Raw genomic sequence first — 18100 nt, forward strand, 5'->3', positions numbered from 1 at the left:
TAAGTTGTCTTTCTTTCTATCTTAACGTAATGAGCTGTTTGCAATGTGCCTTCTGTTTCTTTCTCTCAATGACTCTCTGATCAGTTCATCGGTGAGTCAAATTTCTGTGGATATAGTTTCATTGAGAAAAGTGACACCTTTCCTGAGGCGTCTAGCCTGCTGAGAACGAGTGCGAGAGGAAGAGGAGGCCTCACCAGCGGGGGTCATCAGACTACTCTGTGTTTTAGAATTTGCAAGACTAACGCCTAGGCTGCCGCAGGCGCTGCATGGCGCTGCACACGCTTGCACTTGCACCTGCCTCATACCTGCCAGGAACAGGTAGGTCCCGTGCTGTATTGAAAGGATATTTCTCTCCCCAATTCTGTTTACATGAAGTTTTCATGCATAAAATAAAACCCTTTTTGCACTTCTGTGGAAGACCCTCAGTGACCTTTCTGCAGTACTTTTTATTAAAATACTGCTTGTTAACTTGAATACACGTACGTAAGAATTTATGCTGTTGACAGTGTTTCTGCATGATGACTGGTAGTCATGGTGACTCGCCGTAGGTCCCCTGAGTAGGCTTCCTGCAGGCTCACGGACCAGCTGCTCCCTTCCAGAAATGTCACGCGTCTGCCTTAGGCTGCTATTGATGGGTCATGCTGAGGACCATGTGTGCCCCCAGCGATGCCGGAGAGCCTCAGAGGCGTGGTAGAAGTGTTGGGGACCTGAGTGGGGGGAGAGACTTCCACTTTTCATGATTTGGTGTCCAGAAAGGAGCAGGGGACTCAGCAATCAGGAGCCACCTGGTGGGCGTCCCAGTTGCTGGTGGGGAGACTGGGCTAGGCATGCCTGGGGGTAGGTTTGTGTTTGGAGAAGCTTCCTTTCTTCATGTCTTAGAAAAGGCAGCGGAAGTGCAGGTTTTGGCCAGTTTGCAACGCCACCCTGTCACCATTAAGCAGTGACAGTGAGCTCTTCATTGTGGCTGCCGATTGCAAGAAGGGACCGGGGCACCAACAGTGATGGGAGACACTTCACACTTTCTCATTGGCTCAAAACTACCATCGGTCCCCCCCTTCCTGCTACCACGCACTGTAAGTAATACTTAACCTCTGCCTAATTCCTATGGACATGCAGGTTCTTGTTTTTAAAAGGTTGGCAGAGTGTGGAGAGGTGAAGCAAGTAACTGCCAACGTTTTGGGTGGGGGGGGGGGACGGGAATGATCTGGGGAGTCTGTGGTCATTGTTAATAGTGCTGCTCACGGGATTTCCGAGTCTGCTCTCTCGCCGCACAGAATGCAGCCGCAAAGCCCACGGAACTTGCTTAGGCCCATGAAACGGGAGGAGAACTGGTATTATTTCCTGGTGAAGGTTTTAAGAGCCAGTCCATGACTTACCTCGCTCTCCTCTCTTCCATGGCGAGTGTCCATAAGCAGCCTTAGGTTTTCGATAGAAGAAGTGCCCTGTAGTAAGTTATTTTAGCAAGGTGCTTATTTCTCTGTATTGGATCACAGATACTAGAAAAGACCCAAGGTCTCAACTCACTTCCCCAAACTGTACTTCCTCTGCTGCGGGTCCCAGTGCATAGAAGAGAGAGGTACCACGCGGTGCTGGACAAGTAAGGGTATTTTTACATTCAGCTGATGGGTTTAGTTTACTCTTAATCAGAACTTATTCCCCTTTGTAAATACTTAAAAAATTGGCTTGCACAAGGTTGTACCTCCTCCTTAGTCTTTGTTAACAATGCACATAATCTAAAATGTAAAACTATGAATTAGCAGAATTGTTTAAGGGGAGACTCATTTCTGATGATAAATCTGCCCTCTTTAAAAGGTTTTATTTTGCTTTTATATAGATGCAGGTACACTAGCTCACTTCCTTGCCCTGCCCTTGCCTTTCTACTGGCAACGGATGACATTCTTAGTAAGATGAAGGCAACCCTTCGTCTCACAAATACTTGGGTGCCTGCTGGGCACTCTGCCGGGATTGGAGACACGGGGAGCACAGATGCAGTAGAAACTGCTCATCAAAGCACCACAGAGAGATGATCTGGTCCCCTCTGTGACCCAGAGTTCTTCAGACCCTTGTCCCTCCTGCCCGGGAGGTGTTGGGAGCCACATGCTGAATCAGCAGTTACAGGGTAGGAGGGGCTTGACTAAGATTTCAGAAATCTGTACTCGGCACTTCATTTAGTCCTCATTTCATCCTTAGAGCAGTTTAGGTAAGGGGTGTCTCTGATTCACAAGGGAGGAAACCGAAACCTGAATCATTTGCCTGTGGTTTCACGGTTGATCAGCTGGGGCGCGGGCCTCAACCTAGGCCCTTCTGGCAGATGCCGTCCTCGGGGGCGGAGGACGGGGGCGGCAGACCTTGTGCTGTGGGCCGCCTCCTCGTCTTTCTTAAGTGCACGTCCGAAGGTCAGCCGTGTCGTTCCTGCCAAGTCCAGGAATTGCAAGAAACTTCATTTCCTTGGCTTTGCACAGCAACTGGCAGAATTAACCGCTATATTCCCCAATCTTTACTGTTAATTTTACACCAGTGTTTCTCAAACTGTTTGTGGTGGAGGCCTTTTATTTCCAATCCACCATGGGCCAGTAGTCTTGTGAAAGACGATAAGACTGAATTGTTAGAAACACGAAACGAGCAGCATCCTTCTTAGTACAATCCCAAGGTTGTTACTGGGTTTGAGCAACATAAGGTTGGAGGTTGCACCAATGCCAAGTTGATATGGAAGTTTCTAGGTGCTCTCAGCTCCTGTGCTTCCTTAGTTCCTTAGCCACGCGCCAGGAACAGTGCAGGCCACGCCTCGAGTGATGTCAGTCAACAACGTCCTCATTCTTGTTTCTTCTGCAGTTGTGTCTCCTCTCTCCTCCCTTACATTAATGAAATTCCTTACAGCCCATTATTACTTGCATTTTTTTTTTTTTTAAACTTTGTGTGGTTGTCTCTCATACACCCGCTACTGGGAACCTGGCCTGCAACCCAGGTACGTGCCCTGACTGGGAATCGAACCGATAACCCTTTGGATTGCAGGTCCACACTCAATCCACTAAGCCACACCAGCCAAGGCTGCATTTACTTATTCTTACGTAGTGTATCAAGATGACTTGAGAACTTGAAAGACCAACATTTAAGAGTCCAGAGTGATGTTATTTTCACTTATTGGAAGTAAAAATTATCCATTCAGTGTGTTAATTTTATTTTTTTATTGAGTTTATTGGGATGACATTGGCTACTAAAATGACAGGGTTTTAGGTGCACAGTTCTGCACTACATCTGCACACTGTACTGTGTGTTCACCACCCCGAGTTAATGTGTTCATCTTTAGACAGTGATTTGCAAGTAGCAGCCTGAAGCCTCATCTAATTTAGAAACAAAATTCCAACCGCAAAAATAAAATTTATGAATTGGTAAAAACATTAAACTAGTTTTATTGTCTATTTCCAACTTTAGATATTGGTTATTTTAAAATTCAGCAATGCAATGGACAAAAGTTGGGACAACCGTAATAGAATAAAAATAAAATATTTAAAATACAAAAAAAAAATTCAGCAATGCTCTAACAGAAATAAACAGTGGGCCTCATTTTAAGTGGGAAATTCAGTATATCTGAATGTAAAAAAATGCAGTTTTGGCCCTGGTTGTTGTGGCTTAGTGGATTGAGCTCGGGCCCGTGAACTGAAGGGTCACTGGTTTGACTCCCAGTCAGGGCACATGCCTGGGTTGTGGGCCAGGTCCCCGGTAGGGGGCACGTGGGAGGCAGCCACAGGTTCATGTTTCTCTCCCTCTCTCCCTTCTCTTCTCTCTAAAAATAAACAAATAAAATCTTTTTAAAAAAAGAAATACAGTTTTTTGGTAGTTGCACAGCACTTTATATAATTAATGATAATGCAATTTATTATGTCAGGTGAGGAGGGATCTTTGGATGATTTTGCAGAATTATCACCTACTCAGTGCTCCTTATTAACTTGGGCCTCTCATTTTGACATTCTTGGTGCTTCTGTCCTTACCAATTACTTTTGGGTATAAGTGAACGTGTCGTTAAGAATAAACACAAAAGAAAATATATGATGTCAGAAGTCCCCGAGCAACTGGCAATATTCTGAATGGTAAACTGGCCAGGGGAATCCTGTGAGCCTCTGCGTGGTCACTCAATAATTCATCACAGGCTCTTGAGCAGCTACAGACAGCATGAGGCCTCAGAAGCTCCTCTCCATCACCTGGAGGTTTGCAAACTACCTGCAGGGAGCATTTCCGTGTGCCTGCTGAGCTCCGCCCCATCCTCTCAACCCCTCCCCCTGATGGGGTGGGGGGTGCTGGCATGGCTGATAGGACTCTGCCTGGCTTGCCTTGGTCACCCGTATAACTGCACATGAGTGAACTGTAGTTTCCACATCGTCCCTGTTGGGAGGGAAGTGAACTTGGGCTGGGTCTGCCACGTTTCCAGCCCAGCCCCTCCATGTCCCCCTGCAGGGAGGCAGGACCAGCCTGACCCACCGCCCACTGGGTCTTCCCCCTTCAGCTGCTTGTATGACATGGAAACGGATGTATGAGATCGTGTCTCGGAATGGGTGTATTTCCCTTTTTGCGTGTGTACAGAATGATGAATATATCATCTGGGGGTATTTTTTTACTTTTTAATTGAATTTATTGGTTACACGAGGGGTTGATAGAAGGAACTCAAATCGAAACAGGCAATCTCTGTGTCCCGTCCTCATTTTAAAAGTAGGAATCATAAACGGTGCCTACTTCAGAGATGCTGACAGGGCCCTTTGGGTTGGTATAAAGCGTTCAGTCCAGCTCAGAGCATGTAGTAACTGCTGTGTGAGTGGGTGGTTGTCAGTACTATCATAATAATGTTCCCATTGCTAGTAAATGGGCCTTTCCCATGATGGGGTGGGGGAGAGATTCAGAAACCATCTACGAACAGTGAAGTATTAACTGAAAGATTTTTGCACACATGAAAATGTACTTGACACCGGCGAACCAAATATGAAGACATTGACCATCTTTTTATTCTTCCAACGTGTTCCTTTTGTAACTTCATTTCATATAACTTGTTTCCAACTGTGCCATTTGGGGAGTGTGAGAAAAACGCCAGGATTCGGTTACCACGCCGCCTTCTGAGACCGTGGGCACACAGAGGACCTGCCCGAGGCAGCCGCCCACGCCAGGCCCCAGGCTGCTCTGGCTGCCCAGACGCCTGCGCCTCCCTCGGCCACAGACCTCTGGGCGCCCTGATCCAAAGAAGCCGCTCCAGCCCGGGGGCCCTCCCCAGGGTTTCCGTCACAGCCGGTTAATCACAGGTTCCTGCTGTTCAGGTGACCTTGTTCTCCCACGTCTGACCTGTTGGTGGGAATATTTTCCTTCCAGATGAACCCCAGAGCGCGTAAGCCTAGAAGCTGCTGGGTTTTTCGGAGTGCTGGACAAGACAGATATGCAGAGAAATGAAGGGAAATGGGAGGGAGCCCTTAACGTCAGGGCCCGCTCAGCCTCTGTCTTCGAGTACTCAGCAGCCACACACATAACGAGTGACTATTTGTCTCGTGCAGGTCTCGGCCTATCGAGAGCGACAGGCTAGCAACACCTGGGGCACTCACGCGGCCCAAGGAGTGGAGCCGTGTTGTTGTGTTGCTGCCGGCCCGGCCCCTGTGGCCCTCCCTGTGACTGCCAGACGCGCCTCAGCAACAAGCAGCAGGGAACTTTGGGGAACGGTGGAGCCCCAGTCACAGGTTCTGGGGCCACGTGGTGCGACCAGGGCCACCTGCGAGGCCAGCATCGGTTTGCTGTTCATCCATGAGCCCGTTTAATTCCAGTTCAGGAATGCCTTCTATCCAGCGGCTAATGTGGTCATTTAGAAAGGAACAGTAGATATCTTCCACATTCTACGAGGGTGGTCAAATCAGTCCAACTAGAATAGAGTGAAATCCAACTCTATCTCCATCATATGGCACCTGACCATGTGGCGAGGGGTCTGTATGGTCTTTGTGACAAAAGGCTTTGCTCCCCACCCTAAAGCCCTCAGGTGTGACTGTCAGGAAGCCAGTGTTAACAGCCTTCTGGTTTATCATTGCAGGCTTTTTCCCATCCTCTCATGCCCGAGCTGTTTTAAACTGTTCCAGAATGTTCAAAACATCCTCTCCCCTACCTTGATATGGGGAGATCCCCCAAAACCTGGGATTATCTTCTGGAGGGTGGGCTCTTCCAGTACAGGCTTCCCCCGCTGGGCGAGTGTTCTAGAAAACCATCCGTATCAGTGCACTAGCTGGCGTTGTTGTGAGAGGCTGTGTTCGGCTTTGGTGAAATTTTTTTTGAAGACTCTCTGTGCATTTGCCCATTTCATGACGGATGATTTACAAGCTCACCTGCCCACACCGCGCTGAGTGTTCAGCAGTTTTTGACCAAAAAAGGCATGGACCCCGTGCCCCACCTTCCCTGTCCACCCTCTCTCACCCTGAGCCACACTCTTTTTTTGGTTGTTTCCTCGGATGAAAAAAAGTCCTCAAAGGGAAACATTTTGCTGATGTGGAAGAGGTGAAACAAAAAAAAAAGGCAGAAGTGCTAAAAGGCATCAAAATCCAAGAGTTCAAAACTGTTTGGAGCAGTGGAAAGAAGTCTCAATAAGTGTACTGCATCAAATGGAGAGTGCTTTTTGGAGGTGACTGAAGTTTAAGCATGTGAGAATAAATACACAATTTTTTATAGATAGATTCCGGGTTCTCAGGGGTCCCCCCACCCTAGTACTTCTTTTTCCTTCACTACCCTCTTCTTCCAGCGAGAATCAAAATTCAGTAGAAGCACCGCTGAAGGGTTGGGGAGGCAAAAAAGGAAAAGGTGAAAAAGAGAAAACCTTGTCCTCCTACCCCTGTGCCTTTAAGTCCAAGGCGAATCAAGAAGGACGGGGGTGTCCCCTGCCCTCAGAGCCAACCGTCGTGGCCTCTGGTCCGAACTGAGGAGAGGACCGGCTGCGAGTCTACACCAGGGCCTGAAATGCTACTCAGCGAACTAAGCGATCTGGCTGCCTTTGGTTCTGGAGGTGGCCTCACGTGGGTGCTCTCGGCCTCGTGAACTTGCTCAGCAAGAGCAGTGGGTCTTTTCACTTGGCCCCTGGGTCACCAGCACCGCACTGGAGTCCAGGGGCAGGGCGCTGAGGGTGCTGTCCCCATACAGGTGCAGGCTGTTCCGGGCGATCAGCTCCCTGGCCATGAGCACGAAGACTTCGTCTATGTTCTTGGACTCCTTGGCTGACGTCTCCAAGACAGCGAGGAGGCCGTACTTCTCAGCCAGCGTGCAGGCGTCCTCGAACAGGACGTGCCGTTTCTCCCACAGGTCGCACTTGTTCCCTGGGGGTGAGAGACAAGCAAATATTGTGCTGAGTAACTTAACCCGATTTCTTTAAAAAATGGACTTTAAAAAGCACATGTTAGTTCAGCAAATAGGCACGCATGGATTCATTCACAAATAGTAATTTCAGGGCAAACGTACTGAAAATGAAACCACAGATGAGTAGAAAGAGAACCACGGTTCTAATTCACTGTTCCTAAGATCTTTAAGAGCTGCGAGGAAGGGGCTGGAGGTGTGTGTGTTTTCTTGGCTGGGACAGGTGCCGCCTCCGTGTGCTTGGGAGGGACCTCCACTCCTTCCAAGTGTGACACGGGAAGACGGTGCCAGAGGGATTCTCTCGGGCTCTCTCCTCCCTTCAGATTGTGCCCCCACCCGCTCCAAACTACGCCGTGTTGCCCGCTGTGAGACAGAACTGGGCTAGCTGAGACTTGTGATCTACACTTCTTGAAGTTGAAGCTGTGGAATAAATAATGAAAGACTTATTTTGTTAGTTATTTTATTTTTTTATTTTTTAAATATTTTATTTATTTATATTTAGAGAGGGAGGAAGGGAAGGAGGGAGGGAGGGAGGGAAACATCGATGTGCAAGAGAAACATCAATTGGCTGCCTCTCACATGTCCCCAACTGGGGACCTGGCTGGCAACCCAGGCATGTGCCCTGACTGGGAATCAAACTGGCAACCCTTTGGTTTGTGGGCCGGCGCCCCATCCACTGAGCAACACCAGCCAGGGCTGGCTCTGACTTTTATCAGCAGCTCCTCTCGCCTGCCCCCGTGCCACAGCCAGGTTAACAGCACTGACTGTCCCCTGTCCTGCCTCCCCATAGCTGGTGGCTGCATTCCTAAGGACGAGCCAGGACACCCCGTGGGAGAGGAGGAAACCGGTGCTCGCTCCAGCTGTCTGAGTCCTTGCCTGCTAAGTGTTGTGCAGGGCACCCAGCAATGCATGGGCTCTGCCCCTGAGGAAGGAGTTCTTCATCTTGTTAGGGAGGCAGGACAGACGCACAGACAACTGAAGAGTGTACAAGAATTCACACCCAAGACAGGCCATGAGACCACATGTCCTAAGACCAGGTGAAGGGTACAAGTCCTGAGCTGTGCAGGCAGACCAGCCCTTACCCACGTTTCCCAAATCCAAAAAACTCCGAAACCCCTACATTTTTTGGTAATTTATCTGACAGTAAAATCTGCCCTAAATGAGCCATTTGAAGATGTTATTCAACCTGCTTTGCATGCCTATTCATACAGTTCACTGCGTAAGTGTCAATGCCTTTGACCATGGGACGCTCGCCCGACCCTGCTGAGGGCGTCAGATAACGCAAAATGCACCCTCCTGAGATGCGACCGAGTCTGGACCCTGAAACCTTCAGCCTTCAGGGTTTTCCCCTGAGGGATGGCGGACCTGTAAATACGGAAAAGCTTAAGCGAAAGGGTGGCCTGAGAGCCCAAGGGGACAAGAGTCAGATGCTGAAGACAGGGGACAGAACTTCCAGCATAACCTACCGGAGGAAGCTGGCTCCTGAACCCGGGCTCCGGTGGAGGGCGGAGGGGCTGGGAGGCCAGGGACAGAGCTGAGCTGGGGGGAGACGGGGAGGGGCCTGCAGCCACCCCCCAGAGGAAAAGCCGGACTGTCGCTCGCGGCCAGGACTCTGTGTGCCGTCTGGGGGGCCGCGGGGACCAGCGGGGGCTTTAAGCAGAGGGAGGATGCCGAGGAGCGCAGCTGCCTGGGAGTGGCCGGGGAAGGAGGAGCCGCGCAAATCAATGCGCAGCCGTCTCTGCCATTTGCGGGGTGCGGGAAGTGGCTGCCGGGGGCTGGGGTACAGTGGGAGAGAAGGAGACATTCGTGTGGAGAGACGTGGAGAAGGGACGGAAATACAGTGATCGTGTCAGGGCACTGCCCTGAGGAGCAAACAACGCGTCCGGCTTTCCTAGATGGCGGCATAAGGAGGCTCTCGACAGAAAACGGGAGGCCCACTGCGCCGGCCCTCGGATGACAGGGGCACTGGGGACACGTCCAGACCATCTTAGGGGGCGTTTCTAGAACCAAGTAAGAACTGGGGCAGAGCCCTGGCTCCGCGGGGCGAGCGCCGGCCTGAGGACCAAATCAGTTCTACTCCCGGTCACAGCACATGCCTGGGCTGCAGGCCAGGTCCCCAGTAGGGGGCGTGTGAGAGGCGACCGACCCTTGTTTCTCTCGCACATTTTTCTCTCCCTCCTTTTCCCTCTCTCTAAAAATAAATAAGTAAAAAAAATATATTGCGGCAGACATGGTGGTTACAAAAGACAGACTAGGGTGTAAATACGCAGGAAACTGAGATTCCTGGACACCCTGCCGTCTTGGCCTTGATTGCCCTGGCCTGCCTCACCTGTTTCTGCAGCGGAGCAGGGAGAAGCTAAGGACCGCGCTGCTGGCGGGGAGCTGGGTTAGGGGGCTGCGGGCTTGGAGGCCCAGGGGAAGACCTGCTTCAGTGATTCATGCGAAGCACGTGAACTCAATGGAAGAGAGACCCAGTCGGGTTCCTGGGGAAACCTCAAGTGTGGTCAGCACTGAGGTGCACGTAATTCACACCTGAGCTTCCCTTCTCTGGGAGCCACCGTTAGTGGGGTTTCCTTCCGCCCCTGAAGGTCACGGCTGTCCCACCCTCTCTGCTCATCTTTGCTCTACCAGCAAACAACGGCTGCTTCTCTTTACTGCGCTCTTAGCACTGTGCTGAGTGCTTTACATACGAGGTCTGTCCCGACGGTATCCAGCCATGTGACTTGAAAAATAGAGACATTTATTGAAGAAGATACAAGAAACATTGCACATAGGACAATGACACCTTAGTCCTCTTCAAAGTAGGCACCTTGGGACCTCACACAATTCTCCCATTCACCATCAGCTGCCGTGTTGTACTTTCCTGAATTTTTTTTTAAATGTTTAAAGATTTTATTCATTTATTTTTAGAGCGAGAAGGGAGGGAGAAAGAGAGAGAGAGAGAAACATCAATGTGCGGTTGCTGGGGGTCATGGCCTGCAACCAAGGCATGTACCCTGGCTGGGAATCAAACCTGCGACACTTTGGTTCGCAGCCTGCGCTCAATCCACTGAGCTACGCCAGCCAGGGCTACTTTCCTGAATCTTATTGACAGTCTGAAATCTCTTCCTTTTCGAAGGTGGTTTAAGTTTTGGGAAAAGCCAGAAGTTGCAGAGCACCAGATCTGGGCTATAGAGGGGGTGAGTCCCCTAGGTGATTTGATATTTCAGCAAAAACTCTGCATGAGACATGACGCATGAGCAGGTGCATTGTCATGATGAAGCTGCCAATCACTGGTTGCCCATAGCTGCGGCCGTTTTTGTCACGTTGCATCTCTCAACCAACAGAGAACACTGAGGCGGTGCTTCTTAGTAATTGTTTGGCCTGGAGTGGACAACACCTTCCCAATCAAAAAACACAATTAACACGGTCTTGCTCTTGCTGCGACTTCGCCGTGCCTTCTTTGGGCGTGGAGAACCAGGCGACTTCCAGTGGGACAACTGGGCCCTCATTTCCGGGTCATATATGTAGCCACAGACACACGATTCATCTCTGGTTATGACCTTCTTGAGGAAATCTGGTTCATTGGTACAGTGTGAGTCAAGTCATTAGCAACTGCAGCACGATGTTCCTTCTGCTCTGGTAGCAGAAGCTGTGGAACGAATTTTGCCATGACACATTTCATGCCTAGATCCTGTGTCAAAATCTCAGACACAGTAGTTTTTGGAATCCCCAAATCAGCTTCTAGTTCTCACAATGTCAGTCGCCGATCTTTGTTGATTGCAGCCCGTACACGTTTAACATTCTCAGGTGCTCTGCTTGTTGCAGGCTTTCCAGAACGTGGATCACCTTCAACAGATTCTTGACCGTCTTTGAAGCATTTGTGCCACACTTTTATTTGCCCTGCACTCATTGCATTGTCCCCAAAAGCCTTCTGAATCATCTGAATAGTTTCCACAATGGAACGTTCAAGCTTAACGCAAAATCTGATGCAGATTGGTTGCTCTATCTGCTCAGTCATTTTGAATGAGACGGCCACACAGCACACACGCTCACTCAAAGGAGTCTACGGCCCCCACTGACTAGTACAGTAAAGTCGTCATTGTTCACACATGCGCATTCCAGTCCTCTCTCCTTGGCTGCCAGGTTACATCGAGGTTCAGCAAACTATTCTTGTTATATTAACAATGGCTGGACTTTTTCTGGACAGACCCTGTATGTCTCCTTATGTAATCCTTTCAACTCAACGATATTTTGGAAGTGGGCGCCAGTTTTACAGATGAAGAAGCAGAACTTTAGAGAGTAAGTTATAATCCCCAGATTCAGACAGAGAGGGAGATTTGAACTCCAATCTGTCTGACCCTGAAGTCTAGGCACTAGAGTAGACACAGAAACTTCCCAAACCAGAGAGCTTCAGGGGGCCCTGGGTAACGGTCCCGCCTAACCAACTATTGGAAAATGGTCAGAGAGGAAGTGAACCCAGTGGGCATTCTGGGAATCAGACAGCCTGGTTCAAATCCCGCCTCACCTGTCAGTAAGGAACCAGGCTGAACTATTTGGCAAGGTACTTAAACCTACAGATGCCCCGGTTTCCTCATCTTGGACGTTAGGACAGCCGTCTCTGCTTCTTAGGGGGGTTGGGTAGATTAAGTGATCTGACTCGGGAGCCCAGTCAGAAGAGTGCCTGGAACCTACTAAGCGTTTAGTGATTCAAGGGCATGTGGGTCACATTCATCTGAGTGGCTCCCCCAGGGATTTGGAGGCAGCTGACTCTGCGAACCTGAGCCCGCAGAGGACTTCCTGTGTGGTCCACACAGACGTGCGCAGCTAATCAGCCGGGGCGCCCTGCGCAGGGAAGTCTGGGCCCCAGCTCAGGTCTCCAGACCAGAAACTCTAGGGTGGGGCCTTGAGATCTGTATTCCTAGGAAGTTCACACCACCCCCCTCTCATTTTAAAGTGAATCTGATGGGAATTTCTGGGCCAGACGCTTTCTGAGGTCCTGCCCACCACTTGCACGTTTAGATTTCCTGTTCCCCTGCCACCAGAAACACAGAAAGCTGAGTGTCAGCAGAAGGCACCAGGAAAGCAAAGTTAAACCCCTTGAAAACACCATAACCATACCGATCAGCATAATGACCAAGTTCGCAGCTCCGTATTTTTCTATCTCGTGAATCCAGTGAGGAACGGACTCGAAGGTGGACCGCCGGGTGAGGTCGTAGGCGATGATGGCTGCATGGGCACTGCGGTAGTAGCTCTGGGTGATGGTCCGGAAGCGCTCCTGGCCTGCGGTGTCCCACACCTGCATCTGGAGACGGGTGGGAATGGGGGTGGCATCAGGAGTTCCCACAACGGAAGGGAGCTTGCTCGCTTAAGTCATCTGCAAAATACAGCTTCCTGGGGCTCACTTCTGGATATCTAGATATCTCAATCCAGAACCCAAGCTGGGGCCCACAAATCTACTTTTTTCATTGCATCCTGAGCAATGGTACCAATTTTTACACCCTCCAACAGTGTCTGAGTGTACCTGGTTCTTCACATACTTACGTCATTTACAAAATTAATTTTTTAAAGAAAGTTTGCAGCCCCAGCTGGTGTAGCTCAGTGCACTGAATGCGGGCCAATGAACCAAAGGGTCTCTGGTCCGATTCCCAGTCAGGGCACATGCCTGGGTTGTGGGCCAGGTCCCCAATATGGGGTGCATAAGAGGCAACCACACATTGATGTTTATCTCCCTGTCTTTCTCCTTCCCTTCCCCTTTCTCTAAAAATGAATAAAAATCTTTAAAAAAAGAGAAAGTTTGCAAACATACACAAGACTAGATTTAATAGAATAATCAACTCTCATATACCCTTCATCCCAGAATTTATAATTATCAGCATTTTTGCAACATCTGTTACAAAGCCCATTCTGTTGATTTCTTTGAGGTATTATTTTAAAGCAAATCCTAGACTTCATGTCATTTTGTCCCTATTTACACTGATATACATCCCTACAAAAATGGACTTTTTCTTTCATAACCGCATGCCATTATCACTGCTAATCACCGATAACTCCTTGGTATCATGTAATACCCAGGAGTATGAAAATTTCCCTGATTGTCTCCAGAATGCCTTTTTACTCTCGTTTTTATTTAATCAGGATTTCAAACAAGATCCATTTATTACATTTTTACCAATACTTTTTGATCTTTTCTAGTCAATTGGCAAAAGACACAATCTCTGTGTTAGTTTGTCGTTTCTTTTTTTAAATTATTTTAAAATTTTTTTGTAAAGATTTTATTGATTTAATTTTAGAGAGGGGGTAGGAAGGAAGAGAGGGAGAGAAACATCAATTTGTGGTTGCCTTTTGCATGCCCCCCACACTGGGGAGCTGGCCTGCAACCCAGGCCTGTGCCCTGACTGGGAATCGAACCAGTGACCCTTTGGTTCACAGGCCAGCACTCAAGCCACTGAGCCACAGCAGCCAGGGCTGTTGTTCCTTTAATTATGAGTGAACATGGGCACCTTCACATCTTTACATAACTATATGAGCTACTTCTTATAAAATGTGTAAAACAGCAGTTTTGTTCATTCTGTGAATTGCCTCCATTTTGTAGTTGGCTGTTGAGCCCTTTCGTAGCTATTTCTCAGGGCTGGTTTCACAGTGAAGAAATTAGCCCTTTGTCAAGTCCCATACCTACAAATATTCCTTTCCAACTTGTCATTCAGCTTTTGACTTGGGGGGTGGCATTTTGAACATGTAGAAATTTGACCTTTATATAGTTACATAGAAATATAAAAATTTGACCTTGAGATAGTTAAACTGAGCAATATTTTCCCTTTTGGCTTCTGGATTTCTCATCCTACCGAAACGCCCAATTTTCTCATTCCACGATGATAAAAATAAATACACCTATGTGTTTTCCTGGTACTTTTATGATTTCATGTTTCATATTTAATTCTGTTACTCCTCGGGTGTGTGTTTTGGCATCAGGGACTCTGGCTAAACGAGGAGGAGTGAAACCCACGTCCCTCTGACCTTCACTTTCTTGCCGTCGATCTCGAGGGAGCGCACAGTAAAGTCCACCCCAATCGTGTTCTGCTGTGTCTCCGTGTAGACCCCGGACTTGAAATGCTGCACCACACACGTCTTCCCCACGTTGGAGTCCCCGACGAGGATAATCTTGAACAGATAGTCAAAGTTCTCATCTGCTGCCCTGGCTGAGCTGGAGAACTGCATGGCTCTTGCTGCCGAGGATGGAGCTAGGGAGAAAAGAGGAAGCTCAGCGTGTCTTTAGTGAGCACCTACCAGGCTCTGGGCACTAGTTCTAGGCACCCGGGGTCCAGGACAGGGCAAGACAGAAGGAGATCATTGCTTTCATAGCACTACCGTCCTCGGGGAGAAGGACAATGATTACTGGGCAGGTGTGAGGGACCTGCCCGCCCAAGCTCACACCTGCCCCAGGTGGGCTAACAATCCTTTAGGGGTACCCGCAGAATGAAGAGGTTCTACTGCCATTCTCTGCTGGGCCCACCACCCAGTCAACAGTCAGATGACCGCACTGATGGGAATTCTCGTCACTGAGACCAGGTGCCCCATGCTCCATCCAGAGCCCACTCAGCAGGAGGGTGGCGGAGGAGACGCCCATCAGAGCGTTCTCCCTGCTGTTCATCGGTTGGAGAACATGCCTCGCTGTGTCCTCTCCCCATGAGATCCGGGGAGAGGGACTCCCAACTACTGGGAGACGGAACGTCCAGGCAACTGGCAACAAGGACCCACAAGATTGGACAGAGAAGTCAGTTTGGGGAAGAGTGTTTTTCACACGGCGTTTTTCTTCTGTTTCGCACCTAATTTTTCTTGACCAAGAAATCAGGATTTTGAGAATATTCAAAAAGAAAACTGTTGTGAGAAGGGAGCACATGGCACACTTTAGCATAAGCTGAAAACAAAGTTTCTAAGTGGCAGTGTTTCCCAAACTAACTGATCATATCAGAAGTATTTGGGGAGGTAATTAAAAATACATATTCCTGAAGTCCATCCCAGATGTGCTAAAGCTATTTAAACACACACACATGTGCACACGCGTGCACACATTCCTCAGTGGATTCTGACGCCCGGCCAGGTTTGGGAAACGTCGATCAATGCGATCACTCACCTGAAATTTTGTTCATACCTTCAGCGTGTCTACTCAGCTATCTACCTCTGCTTCAATGTCATTGATCCTGAGGAACGCACTGCTTCCTGCAAAAGTCCATTTTGCATGCACAACTCTAACTTACACGGGCGGAAATCTGTCTCCCTGGGGTTACGTTTGCTGACCCTCACGCTGTGCCTGGCCCGGGCGGATTCCGATTCCACATGACAGCCCCTCAGATACTTGGAGCAGCAAGCATTGCCACTTCAGGCAAACATCCTGGGGCCCCAGCTGTTCCTCATGGGCTGTCGTGTTGGGTCTCCTGAGCAGATGCCTCATAAAAATACATGAAACCTAACCCCACTTGGTGATTAAGTTTGCAGATTGCTCCTGCCATTGGATACCCTTCTTCATTTCCCCCAGTTTGATTCTTCGGCCTTCTTGAAAGTCATACAAAAGGACAAGTCTGTGTCGTTACACAAATTAAAATGTATGCAAATATCCAGTCTGTAAAAACTCAGTCCCTCTCTCGGATGCTTCTGAAACCACTAACGGCTCAGTGATCCAGCAGACAAGAGACAGGACAAAGCCACTTTTTTCCCCACCTCTGACTTTTCAAATAAAGAAAGCCATTCCACTTCCGGAGCCAAATCACCATAACTTGACCTGAAATCTACCTCCCCTCCCCAGGAAGTCCTCAGGGTTTCCCCATAAGCCCCTTTCACTCAGCCGACATGCCTTGCAAAGAGGAAGCAGTGTCCTCCCGCAACGCCCTCCATCCTGCATCCCGCAGCCCTCACCTTCCTGGGTCACCTGTCGCTTACCTGTGTGCCTCTCTCACCTCTGCTGGCAGGTAAGGTCTTCTTGTTCTCCTTGTTTTCTTGTCGGTCCTCAGGACCCCTTCTTCCTGCTGCCTCGCTGCGTGGTGGGAACTGTAGTTCTGTCCCCAGGTGTCAGGTTGGGCGGCCCGAGAAAGTGAAAGGAAAGCGCAGCCCTCCCACCGCCCCGGAGCCCGGAGCTGCCTGCCGTTGGGCACCAGCCCAGGCGAGGCGCTGGCCAGCACTGCCCGCGCACAGTCTGCGAACTCCTGGCACCTCGAAAGGCCAGTTAACTCAGCTCGTATCTGGGTAACCACCCTGTTCCTTCCCTCAGCTCACCTTCTCTTCTGCAGCCTGCCCCCTGCCCCACCTCCTCCGACCTTTCCTGCTGTCGGTGGTGTGGCTGGGGTGGGGCCTCGAGTGGAGAGAACACTATTTAAAGGACACGGATCTGGGTCTGGAGTCTTTTCATCGTTTCCTGAATTTGAATTCCTCTTCTTGGGGAGCTACCAAGACAGAGGAGGTGATCCGCAGAGAAGATTAAGAAACTAAAAGAACTTAGAATTTGTACGGGACAAAAGAGCTGGAAAAACACTTCTGTTTCTCTGATCTACCACAGAATAGGAGGTTAAGTTTTAGGTCTTAGAAAACAGTTTATCTGTCCCCAGTGCTGGCAGAAGAAATATAAAGCTGAGGCAAAATTTCCTTATTTTTTTCCCCTCCCACAGAGTCCGGAAGAGACACTGGTTCTCAGAATGTAAAGACTATCTTTTCTCCACTACGGAAAATGTAACATTTGGCAGTTAAGCCATAGGTCCAACATGCAAAACAGAAACATCCGGATTGATAAAATATTTACATGGGTATAGTGTTTTCAAACCGTGGGCTGAGATCTATTAATGAGTCATGAAATCCATTGCAGTGGGTTGCAACGAGCTTTTTGACGGGAAAGATTAGCAAAACATTTCAGAACGCGTCTCATGCAGGAGGCCGAGCCTTGGTCTGTGAACCGTTTGGGTCAGTCGCGGATCTGCAGGCGTACACTGGGGGTGACGGAAAATGTATTTCTTACTGCGGGTTGAGGCCTAGAAAGATTGAGAAGCCCTGAAATTGAGGACCATTTGTTCACTGTCCAAGAACATTTCTTTCTATGATTTGTTCAGATAACCTTTGAAATATGGTTTGTCTGACTCCAAATTCCATTTACAGCTCAATTTTCAGGAACCGCTCTTTCGAGTAAGGTACACCCAATGCTGGCAGGTAGCTCAAGAAAACCCGGGACGCTGCCAAACACTGCTGCTGCAGAGTGCCACTGTGAGAGCCGCGGCCATGTGCCTGCCACTTGGAAATGAAATGTAGGTCAGGATCCACCACAAGCGTATGGACAGGGGGCAGGAAGTAGCAGCTCTCAGATGCCAGCGTCTATGAGGTTAGACATCAAATGTTTTCTTCTCCTGGTGATGGTTACTGTTAAAGAAAAAAAAAAAGGCAGCAGACTCAGATGCAGTATTTGGAGAACATCTAGAGTAGAAGTCAAGTGGTAAAATGTGCAGATGGTCATGGAAGCCAAGGAGGGATTCTGCCTCTCCCTCCTTCGGTCCTCTCCATCACCGTGACTATATGTACAAGGAGCCTATGGGGAAGAGGCATTCTGGGCGGTGCTGACCAGGTTATACATGTCCCCAGGTGTCAGGTTTATATACACACACACACACACACACATACATATATATTTACATATATACAAATGTATTTCACGATATATACATTTTACCATTTTAAGTGTGCTGTTCAATGGTATTAAATATATTCATAATTTTGTGCACCCATC

At 49.0% G+C, this 18100-nt stretch overlaps 1 protein-coding gene across 3 annotated transcripts; it reads right to left on the reverse strand.

Annotated features, from left to right (window-relative positions):
• Nucleotides 1-4748: 4748 nt before the first annotated feature.
• Nucleotides 4749-16890, reverse strand: RAB19 (RAB19, member RAS oncogene family). 3 transcript variants are annotated; one of them, XM_045855510.1, is made up of 5 exons: nucleotides 16276-16890; nucleotides 15473-15558; nucleotides 14356-14579; nucleotides 12460-12643; nucleotides 4749-7322 (listed from the first exon to the last, which is right to left on the reverse strand). In XM_045855510.1, the coding sequence occupies exons 2-5, from the start codon at nucleotides 15486-15488 to the stop codon at nucleotides 7054-7056; spliced, it is 693 nt and encodes a 230-aa protein (XP_045711466.1). In that variant the 5' UTR covers nucleotides 15489-15558; nucleotides 16276-16890; the 3' UTR covers nucleotides 4749-7053. The 3 variants fall into 3 exon arrangements, with proteins under 3 accessions (XP_045711466.1, XP_045711468.1, XP_045711467.1); XM_045855512.1 differs by lacking the exon at nucleotides 15473-15558 and having other exon boundaries at nucleotides 16293-16890; XM_045855511.1 differs by lacking the exon at nucleotides 15473-15558 and having other exon boundaries at nucleotides 16276-16889.
• Between the last annotated feature and the right edge of the window lie 1210 nt (nucleotides 16891-18100).

Source organism: Phyllostomus hastatus, unplaced genomic scaffold (genome assembly GCF_019186645.2).
Source record: "Phyllostomus hastatus isolate PE091 unplaced genomic scaffold, TTU_PhHast_1.1 phas_scaffold_114, whole genome shotgun sequence".
In the NCBI taxonomy this organism is placed as follows: Eukaryota; Metazoa; Chordata; class Mammalia; order Chiroptera; family Phyllostomidae; genus Phyllostomus; species Phyllostomus hastatus.

Bases quoted from the DNA above. Each gene is read 5' to 3' on its own strand.
- RAB19 (XM_045855510.1), bottom strand. The intron at 12,644-14,355 runs GTCAGAGGGACG...ACCCGTCTCCAG, and splicing joins TCGACGGCAAGAAAGTGAAG to ATGCAGGTGTGGGACACCGC. The intron at 7,323-12,459 runs GTATGGTTATGG...TCTCACCCCCAG, and splicing joins CTTGGTCATTATGCTGATCG to GGAACAAGTGCGACCTGTGG.